Raw genomic sequence first — 21,321 nt, forward strand, 5'->3', positions numbered from 1 at the left:
CATCATGGTTAGCCATTCATTCTCTAAACAGAAACAACCAAAATCATTCTATTGAGTAGACACCTCAAACAGTACAAATACTTAAATATACTTTATTTGGCCTTCAAACTATTTTTTATTTGAAAGTCATTAATCTGTTTTTTCGTAGATGAAACACATGGCTGCCATACAACATTATAAGCTTTGTACCTTTGATGAGTTTTTTTAATACCATATTTAACATATAAAGTAATCAAGACAAAATATGAATTAAGATATTTATTCAAACATGACTGGTGACAATGTTTGCAACCACTGAAATGTACATAGTTTACTTAAACCTGGAGAACCTTAGGGTGAAATATTGCATCAATTCATAAGCAGATTTAAATTATACAAAACTATCCATACATTTTTAAAAAAAAAATTACTAATTTGATAATCCTAAATGTAGAAATATTTTTGTGTTTGCTTTATTACTGTAAGATTTTTATGATTTACATTTATTGTCAGCACATTTTACAAAGAGAGAGGAATAACAAGTTAACAACAAAAATTTGATCATCCTAAATATGAAATATGTTCCTAAATTCTGTGTTATTGTAAAAGAGTGACTTGTATGATATCTATTAACTATCAACAGTTATCAGAGGAAAAAAAACATAACAAATTTAATAATCCTAAACATACAGTACAAATATTTTTTTATAAATGTTATCTACTTTTACAGTGGAGAAATGACATTTGAATAAGCAGCACAGTAAAATCATTTTCTTAAGATTTTCAATGTTCTTTTCTGGTGAACTGACCAAAAGATGTATTCAATGTCATAAGCAGGTGTACTTTTTTTATTGCTTAACGTCACAAAGGTAAAAGCCAAAGAAGGAGAGGGAAATTTGACTGAGGAAATGGTAAAAAAAAAACCAACTAAAACCGATTCTGATTCAGAAAATATATATTGATGTAGAATTCAAGAACACTTTCAAGTGGGTGGAAAATCCCAAACTTAATGATTTTCTAGAACATTTTTTTTTTTATTATAAAACTTGTCTGATTTAAATAAACTTATAATGAACGTTAACATTTGCAATGGTGACAATGATGTTACAATCTGAATCAACCACAGTTCCTCACAAACATCTAAATCATGTGTATATCCAAAGACTTAACACAGTTTTATAAGCTTTTTTCTATTTTTAAATCATTAACTGTCTTTACCAACAGAAAATAAAAGAAGTCTGACAGAGAATATTTGTGTACCAAAATCTGAAAAAAAGAATAACATTTTCAATCTTCACAATATCTAATGGGTAAAATTTACAATATTGTATTGTTGTAAGAACTTCTTACAAATGGACTAAAAAACAAAACATGTCAATAAAAATGGAAAAAAGTCTTCCTGCACTATTTTAGTATCTAGCACTTGTACAAGATTTTCAATAAATTCGCTTGTCATTTATCGTACCACAAAACAATGTTTATCATTTAGCATTTTTACGTAGCATATTTCTGTGTCCATTCTTTAGCTATTTCATTATACTTCGGTCTGTCTGTCTTATAAGTTCTGGCAATATCTGGTACTAAAGGGTCATCTGGGTTTGGGTCATTTAAGAGCGAGCATATGGACAGAAGCACTGAAAAAATATTCAAAATAATCCTTAACTTCCTTGATACAATAATTATAGCATGAAAATAAAGATTACAAAATGTCAACATACATAAATTGTGTAAAATGTGAAACAACTACTGTACATGTACATAAATGACTGAACATGCAAAAAACGAAAGGAAACATAGACTTGTATGAAATTTCACTTCTAAAAATACTATTTCATTACCGATTAGTATTTTCTTTGTAAAAAACCATATCACACTTTGTGAGGTATTATAATTAGACATACAACAGACTTGCATAAATTATCACAATATTTCAAGCCACAATTTCAAATTGTTTCCTGTTCTTGTTAACTAAAAATTTCCATCGGTTCAATAATATTTTTAGAAGTAAAAGTTTGAACTACAATAATTGGGAGCAAATGAACTGAAGTACATATTTAATGATGAGGTTAAGATATAATTAGCATTTCAGAAATGATAAATATATAATAAATATGTACATACAATTCAATTCATTAGGGAGCATTTCATCTTTAAATATGTACTTGTACAAAACTTCAATGACTGGTCGAAAGTTTGTTAGTGCATATTAAGTTATCAGTCATTGTACATTTTCATTTACTTCCCAAATAAATTCTTCATATATTTTCAAATCTATATATCATAATATTGTATAAAAAACTGTCAATTTATTATCCATGGAAAGTTTGTATCACATAGCGAATTTCCTGGTCCACTCTTTTGCAGTATCAGCATATTTTTTACGATCGGTCTTAAACAATCTGGCTATGTCCGGAACTAATGGGTCATCTGGATTTGGATCACAAAGTAGGGAACATATAGAGAGAAGAACTGAAAATATATGAAGAATTTAAGTTATCCAGAAAAGATTTTCCGTTGTAACAAACTGTTTTCTGAAGACATATAGGTGCTATACATTAGTCATAACATTTCCTTCCACTCATGTCATCAAATCAAAACATTTTCATGCAGAAAAGTCATAAATGATCTCATTTAAATGAAGGGAAGGAAATGTTTTAAATATGAAACAAAACTGCATTATGTCCTCCTTAAATGTCAATATACCGGTATGTGGAAAGGTTTATATCTAAAATCTTGTTTTTGGGGACATAAAGTTTTCAATTCTGCAGATCAGTTGGATCCAAAGAAAGAAATATGGCACTTCTTCATAAGACCCCAATTCTTTTGTCAGTATCTTACATAGGTATAACAGTACACTTCTGTTTCACATTTTAGAGTAAATACAAGAGCAATACAACAACCATGCAAACTTAATTAACTCAACTGATTTTACTATTTGAATATAAAACCATTATAATATTGTAGGTGCATTCTGCTAATATTTCATGGAAAGCTTTACTGCTATGGTCCTTTTTTTAAGAATACTAGGAATAAACTAAGCAAAACTGGACAAGGTCATGAAATTGGAAATGATTTCATACTACTACAGCTGCATACATTTGCATAAAAAAAATTCTGAAAGCAAAGAAAACAGACTGGACAACATTAAAAATTGGAAGTAACCAAACTATTTTTTTTAATTAAACAAAACATGGTGTCTGAAACGATACGCAACAGAACAAAATTGAAATGAAGATGCATATTTGATGAAAAAAATGAATCATGCCTCATGAAGGAAAATTTTGTGTACTTTATAGTTTTTCCTCATATAAAAAATTTGTACAATTCAACACATAAAATTATGTATTGTTTTGATAATTAAATAGCCATTCATATTTGTTGAATCTTTCATTCCACTATCAAATGTATGCAGTTTGTAGAATCATTGAGCATATTTCCTTGTCCATTCTTTAGCAGTATCAGCATACTTGGATTTATCAGTTTTATAAATTCTAGCTATATCTGGTACAAGTGGGTCATCTGGGTTGGGATCTGTTAGTAATGAACAGATGGACAGAAGGACTGAAAACACACAAGATAAATTAATAACTCTGTTCTGATGCCAAGTTATTTCTATATCACTGCTTACATTAGTACATCTACCTATTATATAATCTGTATAGACAGGCTATATCATCTGTTCAAAATTTTCATGCTACATCAAAATGGTATTTTTAGTGTGAAAAAATTTTCAAAAGAAAATAATTGGAGAATGTGTCAATGGGACACAGATGATGCCACCGCTTGCATATAACGTTATTAAGGGACATAACTACTGTAATAGTGATGCCACCCAAAATCGAACTTGATCTGTGTTTAGTGGTAATAATCATTATGTATAACATTGTATAAGTTAAATAACATTTAGTTGAGGCAAACTTAAGTAAGAGAATGGAAATGAAAAATTCAGCATTTTTTCCATTTATGAAGGGTATAACTCCAGAATGGTAAAAGTGTTGCCAACCAAATTCGAACTTGATCTGACTTTGGTGGTTATAAGCATTGTGTATAAGTTTCATAACAATTGGTTTGAAGGAAACTAAAGTTAGAGAAAGGAAACCGATTTCGGGACTTACATATGGACAGAAGAGCAAGGGTAAACCTTAATGCTCCCTCTGCTACAGTGGGGGCATAAAAACATTGTACTGAGGATGTCTAGATATCCAAAGTCTTTTGATATTGAAGTATAGGTCTTTATCAAAATTTAACAGCAGACTGGATGGTAAAAATATGAATATGAATGGTTCCAAATTCTTGAACTAAATCTCAGATCTTCTGAAACTCCTCCAGACTTATTATCTCTGAAACTGTCTTAGTTCAAATGAAACAGTTGAATTTATCATACAACCACAGGTATCTACCACTTTTAATTTTTGCACAATCTTTGATATCTAAGATACATTTCATTAGCCACAATGGAGTTCCAATTCAAAATACTAAACTGTTATACACATACACATATCTATAAATTTCACTTCTGTTCATTTGCTTGTGCAGTTGTGATTTTTGATACCTGTATCAATACCTGTGAAGCAAATTGTATAATATTGCAGTTAAATTTGTTATTGTGCATAATTAACATATTTAATCTAAGCCAGCCTGTATTAGAACATATTAAATTTAAGCCAGCCCGTTTAAGCACATATCAAATTTAAGCCAGCTTGTATTGGAACATATAAAATTTATTCAATTTTTCTGTTTTGCTGGCTACAAAAAGGCCTTTCTCACACACTTTTCTTTGATCTTGTTACCCAAGTTCACATCTTACCAGTTCAAAGGTTGCATGTATTTAATCAGCAAATTAATCTATATTACATATATGATATTATCATGATTATGATATAAACGATGGTTACTAGACTTGTTTTCAAGTTCATTTGGCAACCAACTGGCAAGGTAAAAACAGACAGGAATTGAATATTTTAAATAAATCTCAATCTTTTTTAACCACTGTGTTAAAATTCCAAGAGGATATCAGACAACAAGATGACACACCCATACCGTCTCATATGAGCATCTTTATGGTCCTATAAAAATAACATAAACACAACCTACCTAATCATTCTCATTCAAGTTTTACATTCTGCAATTTCAAGTAAATTGAATATGCAAAACAAAATATATTTGTAAACTTTGCATGAGAAAAAAAGCTGTGTAGATTTTACATAAAAATACAGGTAATATACAATCAAATACTAAAGTTGGTCTAAGGTGCACAGGAATGAATTGGTATGTTTTTAATTTCGATCATTAGGTATAAGATGTGCAATTGCAGTTGTTTATATCCAGATATTTAAGTGACTAAGTCACAAGTGTGTTCTGTCTGTGTTTGCACTGCAGTCAAATTTGCATAAGCTTAAAGGCATATGATACAGTAGCAGGGGCATATAACACTGTCAAATCAAACGTTTTCTAATAATTGACATTGTAAATTTGCAGAAAATATATTGATATCTTAAAATTGGTTGATTATTTTTCTTTGCATTTTTTGAGAGTCCTTATTAATATTGATTGATTGTTGAAAATTCAAGGAAATAAATGTGGATAGTGTCCACATGTGGACACAGATGATGCCCCCGCTTGCATATCATATAGTTATAAAGGGACATAACACAAGAACGGTAAAAGTGACGCTACCCAAATTTGAACTTGATCTGAGTTTTGTGGTAATAAGCATTGTGCGTAAGTCTCATAACATTTGGTCGAGGCTAACTTAAGTAGAGAACAGAAACTAAAAATTCAGCAATTTTTCTATTTGTAAACATGCATAACTCTAGAACGGTTGTGTATAAGTTTTATAACATTTGGTTGAGACAAACTAAAGTTAGAGAACAGAAACGAAAAATTCAGCAATTTTTATGTTTATAAAGGGACATAACTCAAGAATGGTAGAAGTGTTGCCACCAAATTTCGTACTTAATCTGTATTATGGGCAAACTTAAGTTACAGAATGGAAACTAAAAATTTTGCAATCTTTCGATTTATAAAGGGGCATAACTCAATAATGGTTAAAGTGACACTACCCAAATTCAACTTGATCTGTGTTTTATCAGTGGAAGTCAAAATTAAACATTGCCTTGTATAAAGCATTGATTGTAGTTGATTCAACTATAATCATGGACAAAGGAAGATAACTCCAAATTTAATAAAATGCTTCGCTGGGGCGCAGCTTGATACGACCGCAGAGGTCGAACCCTGAACAGTTGGGGCAAGTATGGACACAACATTCAAGCTTGATACAGCTCTGAATTTGGATTGTTATTAAATATTTGACACAGCATAGGTTTCTGACACAGAAAGAATGTGGTCTAAGAACTTGAATTTTTTTAATTTACCTATTATGGTCCAATGTCCAAAATCAAAATACATGGTTAGATTCAGCATATCAAAGACCCCATATATTCAATTTTTGTTAAAATCAAACAAAGTTTAATTTTGGACCCCAACTTGGACAAACTTGAAAACTGGGCCCATAATCAAAAATCTAAACACATGTTTAGATTCAGCATATCAAAGAACCCCAAGAATTCAATTTTTGCTAAAATCAAACTAAGTTTAATTTTGGACCCTTTGGACCTTAATGTAGACCAATTTAAAAAACGGGACTTAAAATTAAAAATCTAAATACACGGTTAGATTTGGAATATCAAAGAACCCCAATAATTCAATTTTTGATGAAATCAAACAAAGTTTAATTTTGGACCCTTTTGACCTCAATATGAACCAATTTGATAGCGGGGCCCACAAATAAAAAATCTAAATTCATGGTTAGATTCAGCATATCAAAGAACCCCATATATTCAATTTTTGTTGAAATCAAAAAAAGTATAATTTTGGACCCCAACTTGGACCAACTTGAAAACTGGGCCCATAATCAAAAATCTAAACACATGTTTAGATTCAGCATATCAAAGAACCCCAAGAATTCAATTTTTGTTAAAATCAAACTAAGTTTAATTTTGGACCCTTTGGACCTCAATGAAGACCAATTTAAAAAAAGGGACCCAAATTAAAAATCTAAAAACACAGTTAGATTTGGCATATCAAAGAACCCCAATAATTCAATTTTCGATGAAATCAAACAAAGTTTAATTTTGGACCCTTTTGACCTCAATATGAACCAATTTGATAGCGGGGCCTACAAATAAAAAATCTAAATACATGGTTAGATTCAGCATATCAAAGAACCTCATATATTCAATTTTTGTTGAAATCAAACAAAGTTTAATTTTGGACCCCAATTTGGACCAACTTGAAAACTGGGCCCATAATAAAAATTCTAAATACATGTTTAGATTCAGCATATCAAAGAACCCCATGTATTCAATTTTTGTTGAAATCAAACAAAGTTTAAATACTGGACCCTATCTTGGACCAACTTGAAAACTGGGCCCATAATCAAAAATCTAAACACATGTTTAGATTCAGCAAATCAAAGAACCCCAAGAATTCAATTTTTGTTAAAATCAAACTAAGTTTAATTTGGACCCTTTGGACCTCAATGTAGACCAATTTAAAAAACAGGACCCAAAATTAAAAACCTAAATACACGGTTAGATTTGGAATATCAAAGAACCCCAATAATTCAATTTTAGATGAAATCAAACAAAGTTTAATTTTGGACCCTTTTGACCTCAATATGAACCAATTAGATAACGGGGTCCACAAATAAAAAATCTAAATACATGGTTAGATTCAGCATATCAAAGAACCCCATATATTCAATTTTTGTTGAAATCAAACAAAGTTTAATTTTGGACCCCAATTTGGACCAACTTGAAAACTGGGCCAAAAATCAAAATACATGTTTAGATTCAGCATATCAAAGAACCTCATATATTCAATTTTTGCTAAAATCAAACAAAGTTTAATTTTGGACCCTTTGGACATTAATGTAGACCAATTTGAAAACTGGACCCAAAATTAAAAATCTAAATACACTGTTAGATTCGGCATAACAAATAAATAAATGTGATCAAAGATTTTACAAATCTAATGCGCCATACTGTGCAATTAAAGATTACTTCTTGAAATTTTTCAATATTTGAAATTTGAAAAAAAAATAATATTTGAAGAATAATTCTTTTTAATTTCTGAAATCTGAAATGAGAAAAAATTGGCCCCCCACAATTTCTTTTTATCCCCCCCCCCCCTTTTTCCCCCAAAAAAATTCTTTCCCTCAAGATATGGTCATAATCTCAATTCAAATTTCCAATGGAGTTGGCAACCATAATTACCCATTTAAATTTACCATAGTGCTAACTTAATCTATTTTATAATAGAATTAATAAAAATATAGTGTCAAATCTTTCATATGGATTTTTTTGTAAAAAAAAAAGATGAAAACATTTGCAGATATTTTTACTGGTCTTCCTTTATAAATATGCATTTCTTTAAACATAATTTAAAAGCAGTGTAAGGGAAGTAACCAAAACGTTGTATTTGGATTACCTCCCTTACACTGTTTTAGATTATCTTTATTGTTCATTAACCATTACTTTATACATAATTTAAAAGCAGTGTAAGGGAGATAATTTCAATGATGTATTTGATTTATCTCCCTTACACTGCTTTAAATTATGTTTTGTACTAAAGTATTTGTCCATTAACCAGGACAACCTTGTTTTTCCCCCTTTTTTGCCCCTAATTCCTAAACGGTTTGAGTCATAACCCCCCAAAGCAAATCCTAACCATCCCTTTGTGGTATGGAAACTTGTAGTATAATTTCAGAGAGATCCATACACCGTTCCACAGTTATTGTCTGGAAACTAGAAAATGCTCATTTTTGGCCCCTTTTTGGCCCCTAATTCCTTAACTGTTGGTACCATAACCCCCAAAATCAATCCCAACCTTCCTTTTGTGGTATTTAACCTTATGGTCAAATTTCAAAAAGATCCATTCACTTAAACTAAAGTTAGAGTGCGAAAACCAATATGTATTCGGACGACGACGACGACGACGACGGACGACGTCATACCAATATACGACCACAAAATTTTTTTGCGGTCGTATAAAAATTACGTGATATTTTGAAGAAAATAAAAATTTTGCAATTTTTTGATTTCTAAAGGTGCAAAACTCTAGAACGGTTAAAGTGACGCCACCAAAATTCAAACTCGATCTGTGTTTTGTGGTAATAAGCATTGTGTATAAGTTTCATAACATTTGGTTGAGGCAAACTAAAGTTAGAGAACGGAAATGAAAAATTCAGCAATTTTTCCATTTATAAAGGAGCATAACTCTAAAAAGGTAAAAGTGACGCCACCAAAATTCAAACTTGATCTGTGTTTTGTGGTAATAAGCATTGCGTATAAGTTTCATATCATTTGGTTGAGGCAAACTAAAGTTAGAGAATGGAAACAAAAATTCAGCAATTTTTCCATTTATAAAGGGGCATAACTCTAAAACGGTAAAAGTGACGCCACCAAAATTCAAACTTGATCTGTGTTTTGTGGTAATAAGCATTGTGTATAAGTTTCATAAAATCTGGTTGAGGCAAACTAAAGTTAGAGAACGGAAACCAATTTTGGTACGTACGTACAGACGGACAAGGGTAAAACTTAATGCCCCCTTCGCTACGGCGGGGGCATAAAAACCTAATGAGGTCTCTTCTGTATCATATGCCCTTAACTGAATAAACGTGATTCAAAATGACTTAAATTTTAAATCTATTTAATTCACCTTTAATGGGATAATACAGACATGAAACAACAGTTAAATTCAGTTAAAACAATAAAATAACATAAAATCTTCCTAGCCCTACTGAAACATGCTGTGTAGATAAAGTAGAACACATCTTCCATGCTTAAAACATGAGGTGTATGTTCATAGTTCTACTGAAACATGCTGTGTAGATAAAGTAGAACATATCTTCCACGCTTAAGCCATGAGGTGTATGTTCATAGTTCTACTGAAACATGCTGTGTAGATAAAGTAGAACATATCTTCCACGCTTAAGCCATGAGGTGTATGTTCATAGTTCTACTGAAACATGCTGTGTAAATAAAGTAGAACATATCTTCCACGCTTAAGCCATGAGGTGTATGTTCATAGTTCTACTGAAACATGCTGTGTAAATAAAGTAGAACATCTCTTCCACGCTTAAACCATGAGGTGTATGTTCCTAGTTCTACTGAAACATGCTGTGTAGATAAAGTAGAACACATCTTCCATGCTTAAACCATGAGGTGTATGTTCCTTAAGTTTTGTTTTTTTTTGTGGTCATAAGGATGATACATATTTCTATTCATAAGTCATGGGTTTTTTTTAAATATTCAAATGTTATTGTTTTTGTCTTGTAGAGAACTTCTTGTTGATGGCAAATCTTTTCAAAGCTTCAGTTAAATTTATTCACATCTTTTCTTGACTTGTGACAATTAACTTCTAGATATATTGTATAGAAACTTGTTGTTTGTTGAAGACAATTTACTAACTTCCAGGTGCCTTTTGATTCTTTATGTCATTGGGTTGCTTTCATACTGTCATATGGCCCACCTCTCTATTCAGAGCTCAGCATAACAACATATGCTAAATAAGGAAAATGTGGGCTATGTCAACATGAACCAAATGCATTGCCAACAGGTAAAATACCTTCAAAATCGATTCCTGTGAGAATATATTTTGGGCAAGGCTTTATATAAATGGCAGACCTCCCTTCTAATCAGATGTTTTTTAATGATTCTTAAACAATGAATAAGTGTTGCTGTAAGTGAGGACTTTATGCTATGTGCAGGATTCCTTGTATTGTATTTTAAAACATGCATTCTATGCATGGCACATATAGAATAAAGGACTTTTTGTTTTTGATACCAACTTTACCATGGTAAAATACCAGATGAGCCCTTTGTGTGAGCCTAATATTTTACAGTGATAAAGTCAGTATCAAAAACAAAAAAGTACTTTATTCTTTTTATCCCTAAGTATGAAAAAATGAAAATGACTACAATAACAAACAAAAATTTTTTCACACAATCGTTCAAAAAAGCTAAACTAACCTTACTGAAACAATGACAAGTGTTTCATTCACCAAATAAATGGGGAATGTGTCCATGGGACACAGATGATGCCCCCGCTTGCATATAATGTTATAAAGGGATATAACTGAAGAACTGTAAAAGTGACGCTACCCAAATTAGTACTTGATCTGAGTTTTGTGGTAATAAGCATTGTGTATACGTTTCATAACATTTGGTTGAGGCAAACTAAAGTAAGAGAATGGAAACGGAAAATTCAGCAATTTTTCCATTTGTAGAGGAGCATAACTCTAGAACGGCAAAAGTGACGCCACCAAAATTCAAACTTGATCTGTGTTTTGTGGTAATAAGCATTGTGTATAAGTTTCATAACATTTGGTTGAGGCAAACTGAAGTTAGAGAACGGAAACAAAAAATTTAGCAAATTTTTTCTATTTGTAAAGGGGCATAACTCTAGAAAGGTTAAAGTGATGCCACCAAAATTCAAACTTGATCTGTGTTTTGTGGTAATAAGCATTGTGTATAAGTTTCATATTATTTGGTTGAGGCAAACTAAAGTTAGAGAACGGAAACCAATTTTGGGACGTACAGACGGACAAGGGTAATACGTAATGCCACCTCCGCTACGGCGGGGGCATAAAAACAAGTGTGTTTCTGCAAAAAATTCACTTGATTTTGTGAATGAAACGGAAAGTATATCCTTACGCGGTGCACTCACGCATGTTAATTGCGAACTGACCATAATTTTTTTTTCACCACCAGTCCACTGGTACTGACATTATCAGCAAGTACACATCAAAGGAAAAATGCACAAATTATCGATAAAAACATTTAAATGAAACAGGTGAATTGTGTTCTACTGTAATGTTTAATAGAGTAGATAAACTTTCATAAGGGCTTTTCCATTAAAATGAATATGGAAGGATAAGACTTCAAATCTCCAACAACCTACATACTATGAGTATTTAGCATGTATCAAATGGTCATACAATCATAAATGACCAACAAACAAAGTCCAAAAAAAAATAATTTTCTTTTTCCTGTCCTTATTTATTTCAATGGAATAGCCCTCATGCTGAGAAAATATATTACCTTTAGATATGGTTAAAGCGGGAGACCACTGTGAACGTAATATATCAAGACATATGCTACCATTACTGTTTATATTGGGGTGATATATCTTAGTTGTGAATGAAACCTGAAATGGACAATATATATATACAACACAAATAAAATACAACCATCAAACTATTTCTCTAATGAGCAAACAATAAATGCACCGTTAGCATTGTTGTTGAAGACAACTTTCAGTTATGTCTGGCAAATATAATTGTTCAAGCATTATTTCCAAAGGGCTATACAGTACATCCTTTAAATATTCAGTCTTAAAGCAGGAAATTGCTGTTGTTGGAGGCTCTGCACAACATTTGCTTTAATATAATTGTTGATTAATTAAATGATGATCTATGTAAAATACAATAGAGTAAGAAAGAAATCCTTCTATTTACAACACTTTTAGAATTTATTCACAATATCAAGAAACTCGACAAAAAGTCGAAAGAGATATTGTCTCACCTGAGTGTATTTCAATAGTATAATGCAAATGTTAAAATCTGAATATCATCACTTTAACAGGGAAATCACTCTTTTCACCATTTAAGAAAGTATTTCTGAAAATTTTGTAGTCTACCACTCAATCTGGTGACATAGTTATGACCCCCAAACTAATTAACGGTCATAACAGGTGTGATAAATTGTTGTTACAAGCAAACCTCTTATACAATAAGCATTAATGATCCTCAAATCTAATTCATGTAAACAGAATCTCCCAGTCTGCATTTGGAAAATAATATACTTTTTGATATGACCTCAATTTTATTTACCTTGATTTCTTGACAAAAACCTAATTTACAGAAGGAACAATATGTAAGGAACTCATTTGAAAACAGTTTTACTTGAGATCTATTTAAAATTTTAAATCTGATATGTTTTGTCACTTCTGAATACAAAAGGGAAGCCATGATCCTCTTTTCTGAATTTTGTCTTTTTTAAGCCATTTTTCTCTATTCTTTCTTTATTTTGCAATTAAATTTTTATTCTCTAAGTATTCTTTATATTTTAGCAGTCATTATTTTCTATTTTTCTATATTTTATCCCCCGTTATTCTTTATTTTATGGCCATTTTTCTCTATTCTTTAATTTTTTACCCACATCTAGAAACCACATCCGAACACTCATTTAGGACTGGAAAAATGCAGCAAAAGTGAAAATCATCAAATTGAAATTGACCTCCATTTAGTCATCAATAACAACATATTAAATCTGAAAATCATTGGTTGAACGGTTCATAGATTATTTTACGAAAACGACAAAGTGCAATTTAAAAATCTATCAAGAACCATAACTCCTGAACAGTAATTAATATGAAAATCTTCAATACTGAACTTGACCTCCATTTTGTTATCACTAACATTATATTAATATCTGAAAAGCATTGGTAATTGCACAGAAACAACATACAGTGAAATTTTCCAATATATCAAGGACAATTATGTAAAGTCCTGATCAACAAAAGTAAAAATCGTCAATATCAATCTTGACCACATTTTGTCATCAGTAACAACACATTAAGATTTGAAAAGCATTGGTTGAATAGTTCATAAGTAGTTATTGCACAAAAACTGTTGGCAGCCACCTACCAGCCAACTGTACTTCACCTTTGGAAAACCTGGATAAAATACAGGTAACTATGTAAAAATTTCAATGTCAATAGACCATGACGATGGAAACAGCATACCCAAGCCCTGCAGGCGAGAGACAGTAGCTTTTTAAATGTGAGCGTTGAAAAAATAACAAGAAGTGGTGTCTTGTTACCTTTGGAGGCTTGAATGGGTAGTCTGTGGGGAAGTGTATTGTAAGGAAAAATACTCCTCCTTGGTACGGACTGTCAGGCTGAAAAATACAAAGTTGATACATATAGCATTTTATTTCAGTTATTTTTTTTAATCATCTTCATTTAACAATGTATGTTAGAATATTTTTAGAAAGCATTGTTGGCCACCTCCTTGAAGTCTCTCAATACTATTAGTATTACTATGAGCAATCAATTTTTAACACCATTCTTTCTTCATCCTTCCAACTTTTCAAATTTTTTTGTAAGGATATTGTTATTTTCTTATGGTTGTGGCCTTTTATCTATTTCTTGCATGGAGAGATATTTCTTGTATCACACTGCACAGAGTGCCACCCAAATTTCGTAATTGATCTGTGTTTGGTGGTAATAAGCATTGGGTTTAAGTTTCATAACATTTGGTTGAAGCAAAGTAAAGTTAGTGAGTAAACAGCTAATCTACAAATTTTTCCATTTATAAAGGGACAGTTCTCATAAACATTTTGTTTATGCAACCTAAAGTTAGAGAATGGAAACAAATTTTGACGGATGAAAAGACGTACATGTATGTACAGACAGACAAGAGTAAACCTTAATGCCCTCGCCTCCTATCGAAGAGGGCATAAAAAATACATCCCATGACCTAACAGCTGTATGGTTTCATTTTCTTTTAAACAAACATACATGACCTTGTATGTTTTAAAATAAAAAAGATACTTACTGGACCCATTATTGTGGCTTGCCAATGAAATACTGAAAATAAATTGAACAAAATCATTATGAAACATATAACAATAGCAAACTTGTCATTAATTACATTTGAAAACATTAAAGATTAAGATTGAAGATATATTAATATTCTTTCCAATTTATTTAGGTTTCCCTTTTTTTAAAGATCAATACTAGTCAAACACTGCCTTTAGACTTAACAGGCATCTCATAAAAGGAATGACACTGTCTGTGTTTTACAATACACAAATGTAGTACCCTGATCAACATACCTACCAAAAGAATTCAGCTAGAAGTATTGCTAAAGGTGTCCACTATGACTTTAAGATGAAGAGCAGCAATAAATGCTCCAAGATGTTCCTTTGACATATAATTTAATATCATGTATTTTGGGATTTGGTGTCATTAATTATTTTATCATATTTCTACTTTTCCAGTGTAAAAATTTTCCCTTTATGAATAAAAGAATCTTTGTATTTAGATGTCTTATATACATATGGGACATAAACATGTATCTTACTTCCCTTGGGGGAGTCTTTGTATTTCATTTTACCAAATCAACACACAAATATACCTCTGAAGTTTTAAAATAACATAAATACATTATATATTTAGACCACAAAGTTTATCAACATCAAATGCTCTACCGTAAAGTCTATCAACATTAAATCCTTTAACTACAAAAACATATAAAATTGTGCCTTCCAGTCATTTAATGCAGAACAAGTATATGACTAAACTTGTACATTACTGTACAATTATGTTGGTCCTTTGAATGGCTCTTGTGGACATACATGTAGCTTTACTTACAATCATCCCCTACTGGACCTGCTGAGCATTGTGCTGGTGGGTCTCTGCCTAAATCTTGTAACTCCTGAAAAGTTAATCATAATTATTTATAAGAGCTGCTTTTTAAAAAGAAAAAAAGGAAATTTATTCAATAGCTCAAAGGGGAAATAGTTACACAATCAGTTGAATTGCTATCTTCTTTTATGAATATTGTGCACCAGAATTCTATTTTTTGCTGATTAAATATAAATATAATAAATACATATCAATGGAGTTTTATGATGAATTATTCAAATTTGATGGAAAAATCAATATATATATGATTAGGTTTTGTCATTGAATTTATCATGTTATAGTGTTTCCTACATCATGTTTAATGGAAGGACGAGATGTGGCTCCAATTTTTACAAGGCCTTGCCCTTTTCTGGAGATATTTTCGGCCCTGTCCTTTTTCTATATCCTATTTTATAATGCCATGTCATATTCTTAAGGATTAGTAAGTACTGTGATTCATTTACAATAAGACCAACTGAGTGATTTCTCTTTGGATGCAAAATGTTATGCAGTCTTTTAAGAGACTGAATACAAAAATACTTTTGAATTTTGAATATAATAATTTAGACAGTGCCTTTGAACATTTTAAAATGTATACAATTATAAGGGAAACCAGGCAATAGTTTGTTATAATTTTACACATGGAATGTTCAGTCTGGCAAGGGGAGGGATTGGTGGAGTCTAAAGACAGCTTTCTTTCTGCTCTTATTTATATTTAATAAAAACAAATAAAAATGTGAGCTACTGCTCACTAATGATATCCCCGCTTTAAAAATTCAGTAAACAGGAAGTTGACACATGTAATGATAAATCTGAAAATATACACAGTAAAGCATGTTCATATAAAGTCTGATAACATATTTCAGAAGCGCTTACATGTATTTGTAGTTCGCAAGAAAAATTTGACAAATATTTCAGACATGACTTGACCATAATTACATATGTGTTTGAAAATATAAGTAATTCATAAATAGGAAATTGATGACATTGATGAAGAAACACATCACAAGGTAAAACATGTTCACATAAAGCCTGATAACAAATTTATGGAAGCTCTTATTTGTAATTCCCTAGAATTCATACATACTCATTATGTATTAGAATATATAAGTAATTAATTAGTAAATAGGAAGTTGATGAGCTATGACTGACCTAAAATTTTTACAAAGTTATCAGCCAATTGCAAGGCAACTTTGATTGGTATACATTACAACTCAAATGGTTTTGACACTATTATGTTGAGCAACTAAAAAGCAATGCCTACATTGTATGCTCTTGGCTATGGAAGACTTGACAATTTACACACAAATCATTATGTACATCCTGGCCAAATATTCTAATTTAACTCTGAGTACTGTCTTTTGATTATGAAAAGTCTTACACCCAAGTTTCATTAAATTTCAAGAAGGTTTGACAAAGTTATTGATGTCTAAAAAAAATTAACAACAGACTGAATGTTGTTGCGGAAAGAATAAAGTATATATCGCTATGACTAGCTTCATGACAAAATATTGCAAGCTCGCAAAAGGGTAATAAAACACTTCAGGTTGAAAAAAATAATTACTTAGTCAACCATTGTTTAATACGGGAAACTAACTGCAGTTAGAAGTGTGTTATACATGCTGTCTAATAAACAATGTAGAGGATTAAGTTCTTGTAAGGGACATAAAACACCATCATTATGAATTACAATATAAATGTAACAGTAACATTTTTATAAGTACTCAATTCATTACTATGAATAATTTAAATAAATACTTCCATATAACAAGTGGATTCATCAGAAATCAATGAGTATGCAGTTGAGAGGTCAACCATGTTTAAGCTATGGTATTAAAGAAATTTAAAGGGGAAAATTTTGCCATATGCATGAAGGTTTGTGACAAGACATCAATAAATAATTTTTTTTAATGCTTTATCCTTTAATATCTAATTAAAAGGACCTTCCCCATTATGTACATCAGATAGGGTTCGATATATCATGTAAAGTCAAACATAAAGATACAATTATTATGCAAATTGGCTTAATCTAATTTAAATAATTAGAAATAAATGTAATTGATATTTTTTAACTGTGAATACAGAACCACCCTTAATTGTAGCCTTGGTGGTACTTTAACACCAGGCTAAAAATAAGATTTTGAAAACTATTGACACTAGACTGAAATATCATCAGGGCAAGATCTTCCCCATTACAAAAATGTATCTACAAAAGAATAGGGTTCGATATAAGTAGTCAAACAGACAGTATAACAAGCTGAATTTGACGGATTTATGAATGGACTATAAAAATTGCAACAAATGGGAAATAACTCTTGCTCAAATTGCATCAATACTACAATATATCAACAGTTATCATGGTTATACAGAAAAATATCTAGTAGTAAATAATTTCAAAAATGACTTGTGCATCATCAGAGCACCATTATTGTACCTTATATATGTTATTGTAATGGTGTGATGAAGCTGTATTGCCAGTTATTTACATATATAATATATTTCACTTTATATTCTAATGGTCCATCATTTTGAAAATTAACAGCTTACATGTTAATTTATGTCAAATAAGGGAGAATATCAATAAACAAATGATTTAAACCTGTTAACCACTTCCTTACTTTCAGATTACATGTCTAGTGGAAATTATATCAAAATTTCACAAGACTTCTTTATATAGGTCAGGAATACTAATTGGCAGGAAAATATATAATTTGAGTGTATGGAACCCTTACTACAGAACTGGGGTTCAATATCCCTTACTTGGAAACCTTTGCCGGACTCTCCAAATTAACAGTTATGTCCCCCTGGTTTATCTAGTGCTCACTATTAACAACTGCAACATTTTGACTGCGCAGACCTTTTTGTACAAACCATTACACGAATACATTAAGATGTCTAATAATTGAATCCTTTGAATGAAAACCAAATATGTTACATTTGATTTACGCTAAGAAAGAAAACCTTGCTTTGCTCGTGAACTTGAATAAATGGCGGAAACCAGACAATATTCCAAGAAAACACTTCCATTAAATGTTCAAATTGGGTTTCAGTTCCTAAAGAATTACATTTAGTTCATTTATCACTTCGTATACTTACCTTATTTATTCGTTTTAAAGCCATTTTGTGTGTTATTATATGTATGATTAATGTTTGAGTGAGGAGCAAGTGATCTTCCTTTCCTTACAAATCCGGAACTAACGAAAAGACATGCGCAGTCCAATTCGTTAGTAACAATTCTATGGAACACATCAAATAACATAATTTCAATAAAGCACCATAAAAGACATAAACAATGCTCACAGTGGGACTTATTAATTTATACTAAACACGGATTTATCAAAATAAGTAAATCAAAGTTTCAAATGATATTATTGAACTGGAGAAAAGTGCTATATGGCAATTTAAATTTACTGAATGGTTTTGCTTCTAAAATGAAAAGATTTCTCTAAAAATAATTCAATCATAAAATCAAAATACTTTTTAAAAAAAACCGATTGCTACATGCTGTGGGGAGCAAATGATAAAAAAAATGTATTTGATTTGTAAAGGCAGAGATGTGTATATATGTCTCTGGTAAAGGGTATTTTAGATATATAAAAAAACCAGTATTGATATTCAAGCAACCAGACCTACACTAAGAGTACAAAATCTTTTATCAACAAACGAATCAGAATAAAAGTACTCTAAGACAAATTTGTCAGTATGGTTCAATTTCTGTTTGGTTATTAGTGGACGCATCTTTTCACAATAAGAATACTTAATACACATCCCTCATTCCATATTCGTATACAAAGTACATCCAAAAGGTACTCTCTCTCTCATTACAATTTAGTGACCTTCAGCTACTTAAAAAAATGGTCTGTGAAAGACTTTTCGGAGAGAGTTAATTGTTCTAATCCTAAATGTAAATAAAATGTTTGCAAATATACGATAAGCAAACACCTATCTTCATTGAGCTTTCTTATTAATGTGATATATATAATTGCAAATATATAAACGATAAGTAAACGTCCATCTCTTATTGATGTGAAACATAAACATTGCATAACGGAGCAAGCATACGGCAATATGCATACCACATCTCAATGTTTTATATTTAAGCGGTTGTGTGCTGTAATAGGGGTGGATCAAGGATTTTTTTAAAAAGGGAGTTAATTATAGAAAACATAAAATATAACGGTGTGTGCATTACCATGGGTGGATCCAGGATTTTTGAAAGGGGGGCGTTATTGTAGAAAACATTAAATATAATGTCGAAAAAATAGAACGAGTTTTTTTTTTTGGGGGGGGGGGGGACGATTTTATGCTAAAAATAATATATTTTCCAATCGAAGTGGGGCATACGCTCTTTACAACCCCTGAAACCGCCACTGACTAACAAACCAAACTTGTTCATTTGATTTAGAAATACAAAGCAAGATCTTGGTCGACCAATTTACGCTGACCGGTAATAGAAAAATAAGGAGATGTGGTACGATTGCCAATGAGACAACTATTCACCTGGCAAAGTTTAAGTGAAGTGGATGTAAGAAATCATAGGCACCGTACGGCCTTCAACAACGAGAAAAGCCCGTACAGATTCTATAAAAGGCCCCGACATTGAAAAAAAACTAACGGCCTAATTCATAACAAAACAATTTACGAAAAAAGAAATATGACAGATATGAACCAACGAACAACAGGCTCCTGACTTGGGATAGGCACATGAAGAATGTGGCGGGTTTTAACATGTTTTTGAGCGCTCAACCCTCCCCCGGCTGACCTGGGATAGTGATGTTACAGCATGGCATAAGAACAAACTATGAAAATCAGTTGAGAAGGGCTTAACTCATCAGATCGATACAAAACAGAAAATCATCTTACAAAAACACAGACCGGACGTGGCATGGTATTTATACATCCCTAATAACAACAAAAAACACAAAGTACAGATCCGAGAGTACTCGCAGTTACTGACAACTAGTTCAAAGCCAATAACAACTAATAGAAAAAAATCATGTATCTAAGACTATTAACAGTCAGAGAAAAAAGCATGTCCTTGTGCAATGCCAAAATATAGGTACCGACAGATTGTAGAAAGTGTATATGTGTATAACAATACTATTTAGTTTGGTTTTAATTTACTGATAACAAAATCCATATTTATACCAGTAGAACAATATTCAAAGATGTAATTACATTGCTCGGAATTGGAAACCTACCAGAATAAGTTTATTTACAGGATTGATTAGTTCACCCGGATCATATATAAATTTCCGGGCTCGGTAAACAACATCACCGTAATATTTAGGATGTGCTATTCCGTCTGAAATATTTTGTTTGCAGGTACAGCCAAACTTGCAAACTAAATCTTTGTATCTATGGAAAAATTTAGTAAAGGTTTTAAGTAATTAGTGGTAACAAAATCCCTGACTTAATAATTTACCAGTAATACATAGATTACGCTCATTGAAATACAAAACGTCACTACAGACACGGGCATAGTGAACGAGTTGGGAAATATGAACACCGCGTAAGACGGTGCCAAAGGAACATCACCGTCCAAAAGGAAAATTAACAATAGGAAAAGAAAAAACATCCCTTTTGTTGTAAATTTTTATGTAAAGTTCCTGTGGTAAAACTGAAATATCCAATATAGAAAAGGACATTTATTGCTGTTAATAATTGATTAAAGTTCTTCTGGGTAAATTTCGGCAGTATATTTAGAGAATTCTTGATTATTGAACGAAAAAAAAAATCATTAGATAACGGTAAGTGGTGTTGAATTCATCAACTAAATGGAATTTAGACGGATCTTTACTGAGTTTGGCCATTCACTGTGATTCATAACAGTACAGGACCAAGTCTGCTATTCAATTGGTGCCCATA

General features: G+C 31.4%; 1 protein-coding gene across 2 annotated transcripts; it reads right to left on the reverse strand.

The window, feature by feature from the left end:
- Positions 1-243: 243 nt before the first annotated feature.
- LOC127709258 (ubiquitin-conjugating enzyme E2-17 kDa) lies at positions 244-18,679 on the reverse strand. 2 transcript variants are annotated; one of them, XM_052214687.1, is made up of 6 exons: positions 18,550-18,679; positions 15,421-15,484; positions 14,603-14,634; positions 13,866-13,943; positions 12,084-12,189; positions 244-1,613 (listed from the first exon to the last, which is right to left on the reverse strand). In XM_052214687.1, exons 1-6 carry the CDS (start codon positions 18,571-18,573, stop codon positions 1,474-1,476), a joined length of 444 nt encoding a protein of 147 aa, XP_052070647.1. In that variant the 5' UTR covers positions 18,574-18,679; the 3' UTR covers positions 244-1,473. The 2 variants fall into 2 exon arrangements, with proteins under 2 accessions (XP_052070647.1, XP_052070648.1); XM_052214688.1 differs by having other exon boundaries at positions 244-2,448.
- Positions 18,680-21,321: the final 2,642 nt, after the last annotated feature.

The sequence above is a fragment of the Mytilus californianus genome, unplaced genomic scaffold (assembly GCF_021869535.1).
Source record: "Mytilus californianus isolate M0D057914Y unplaced genomic scaffold, xbMytCali1.0.p SCAF_7, whole genome shotgun sequence".
Lineage (NCBI taxonomy): Eukaryota > Metazoa > Mollusca > Bivalvia > Mytilida > Mytilidae > Mytilus > Mytilus californianus.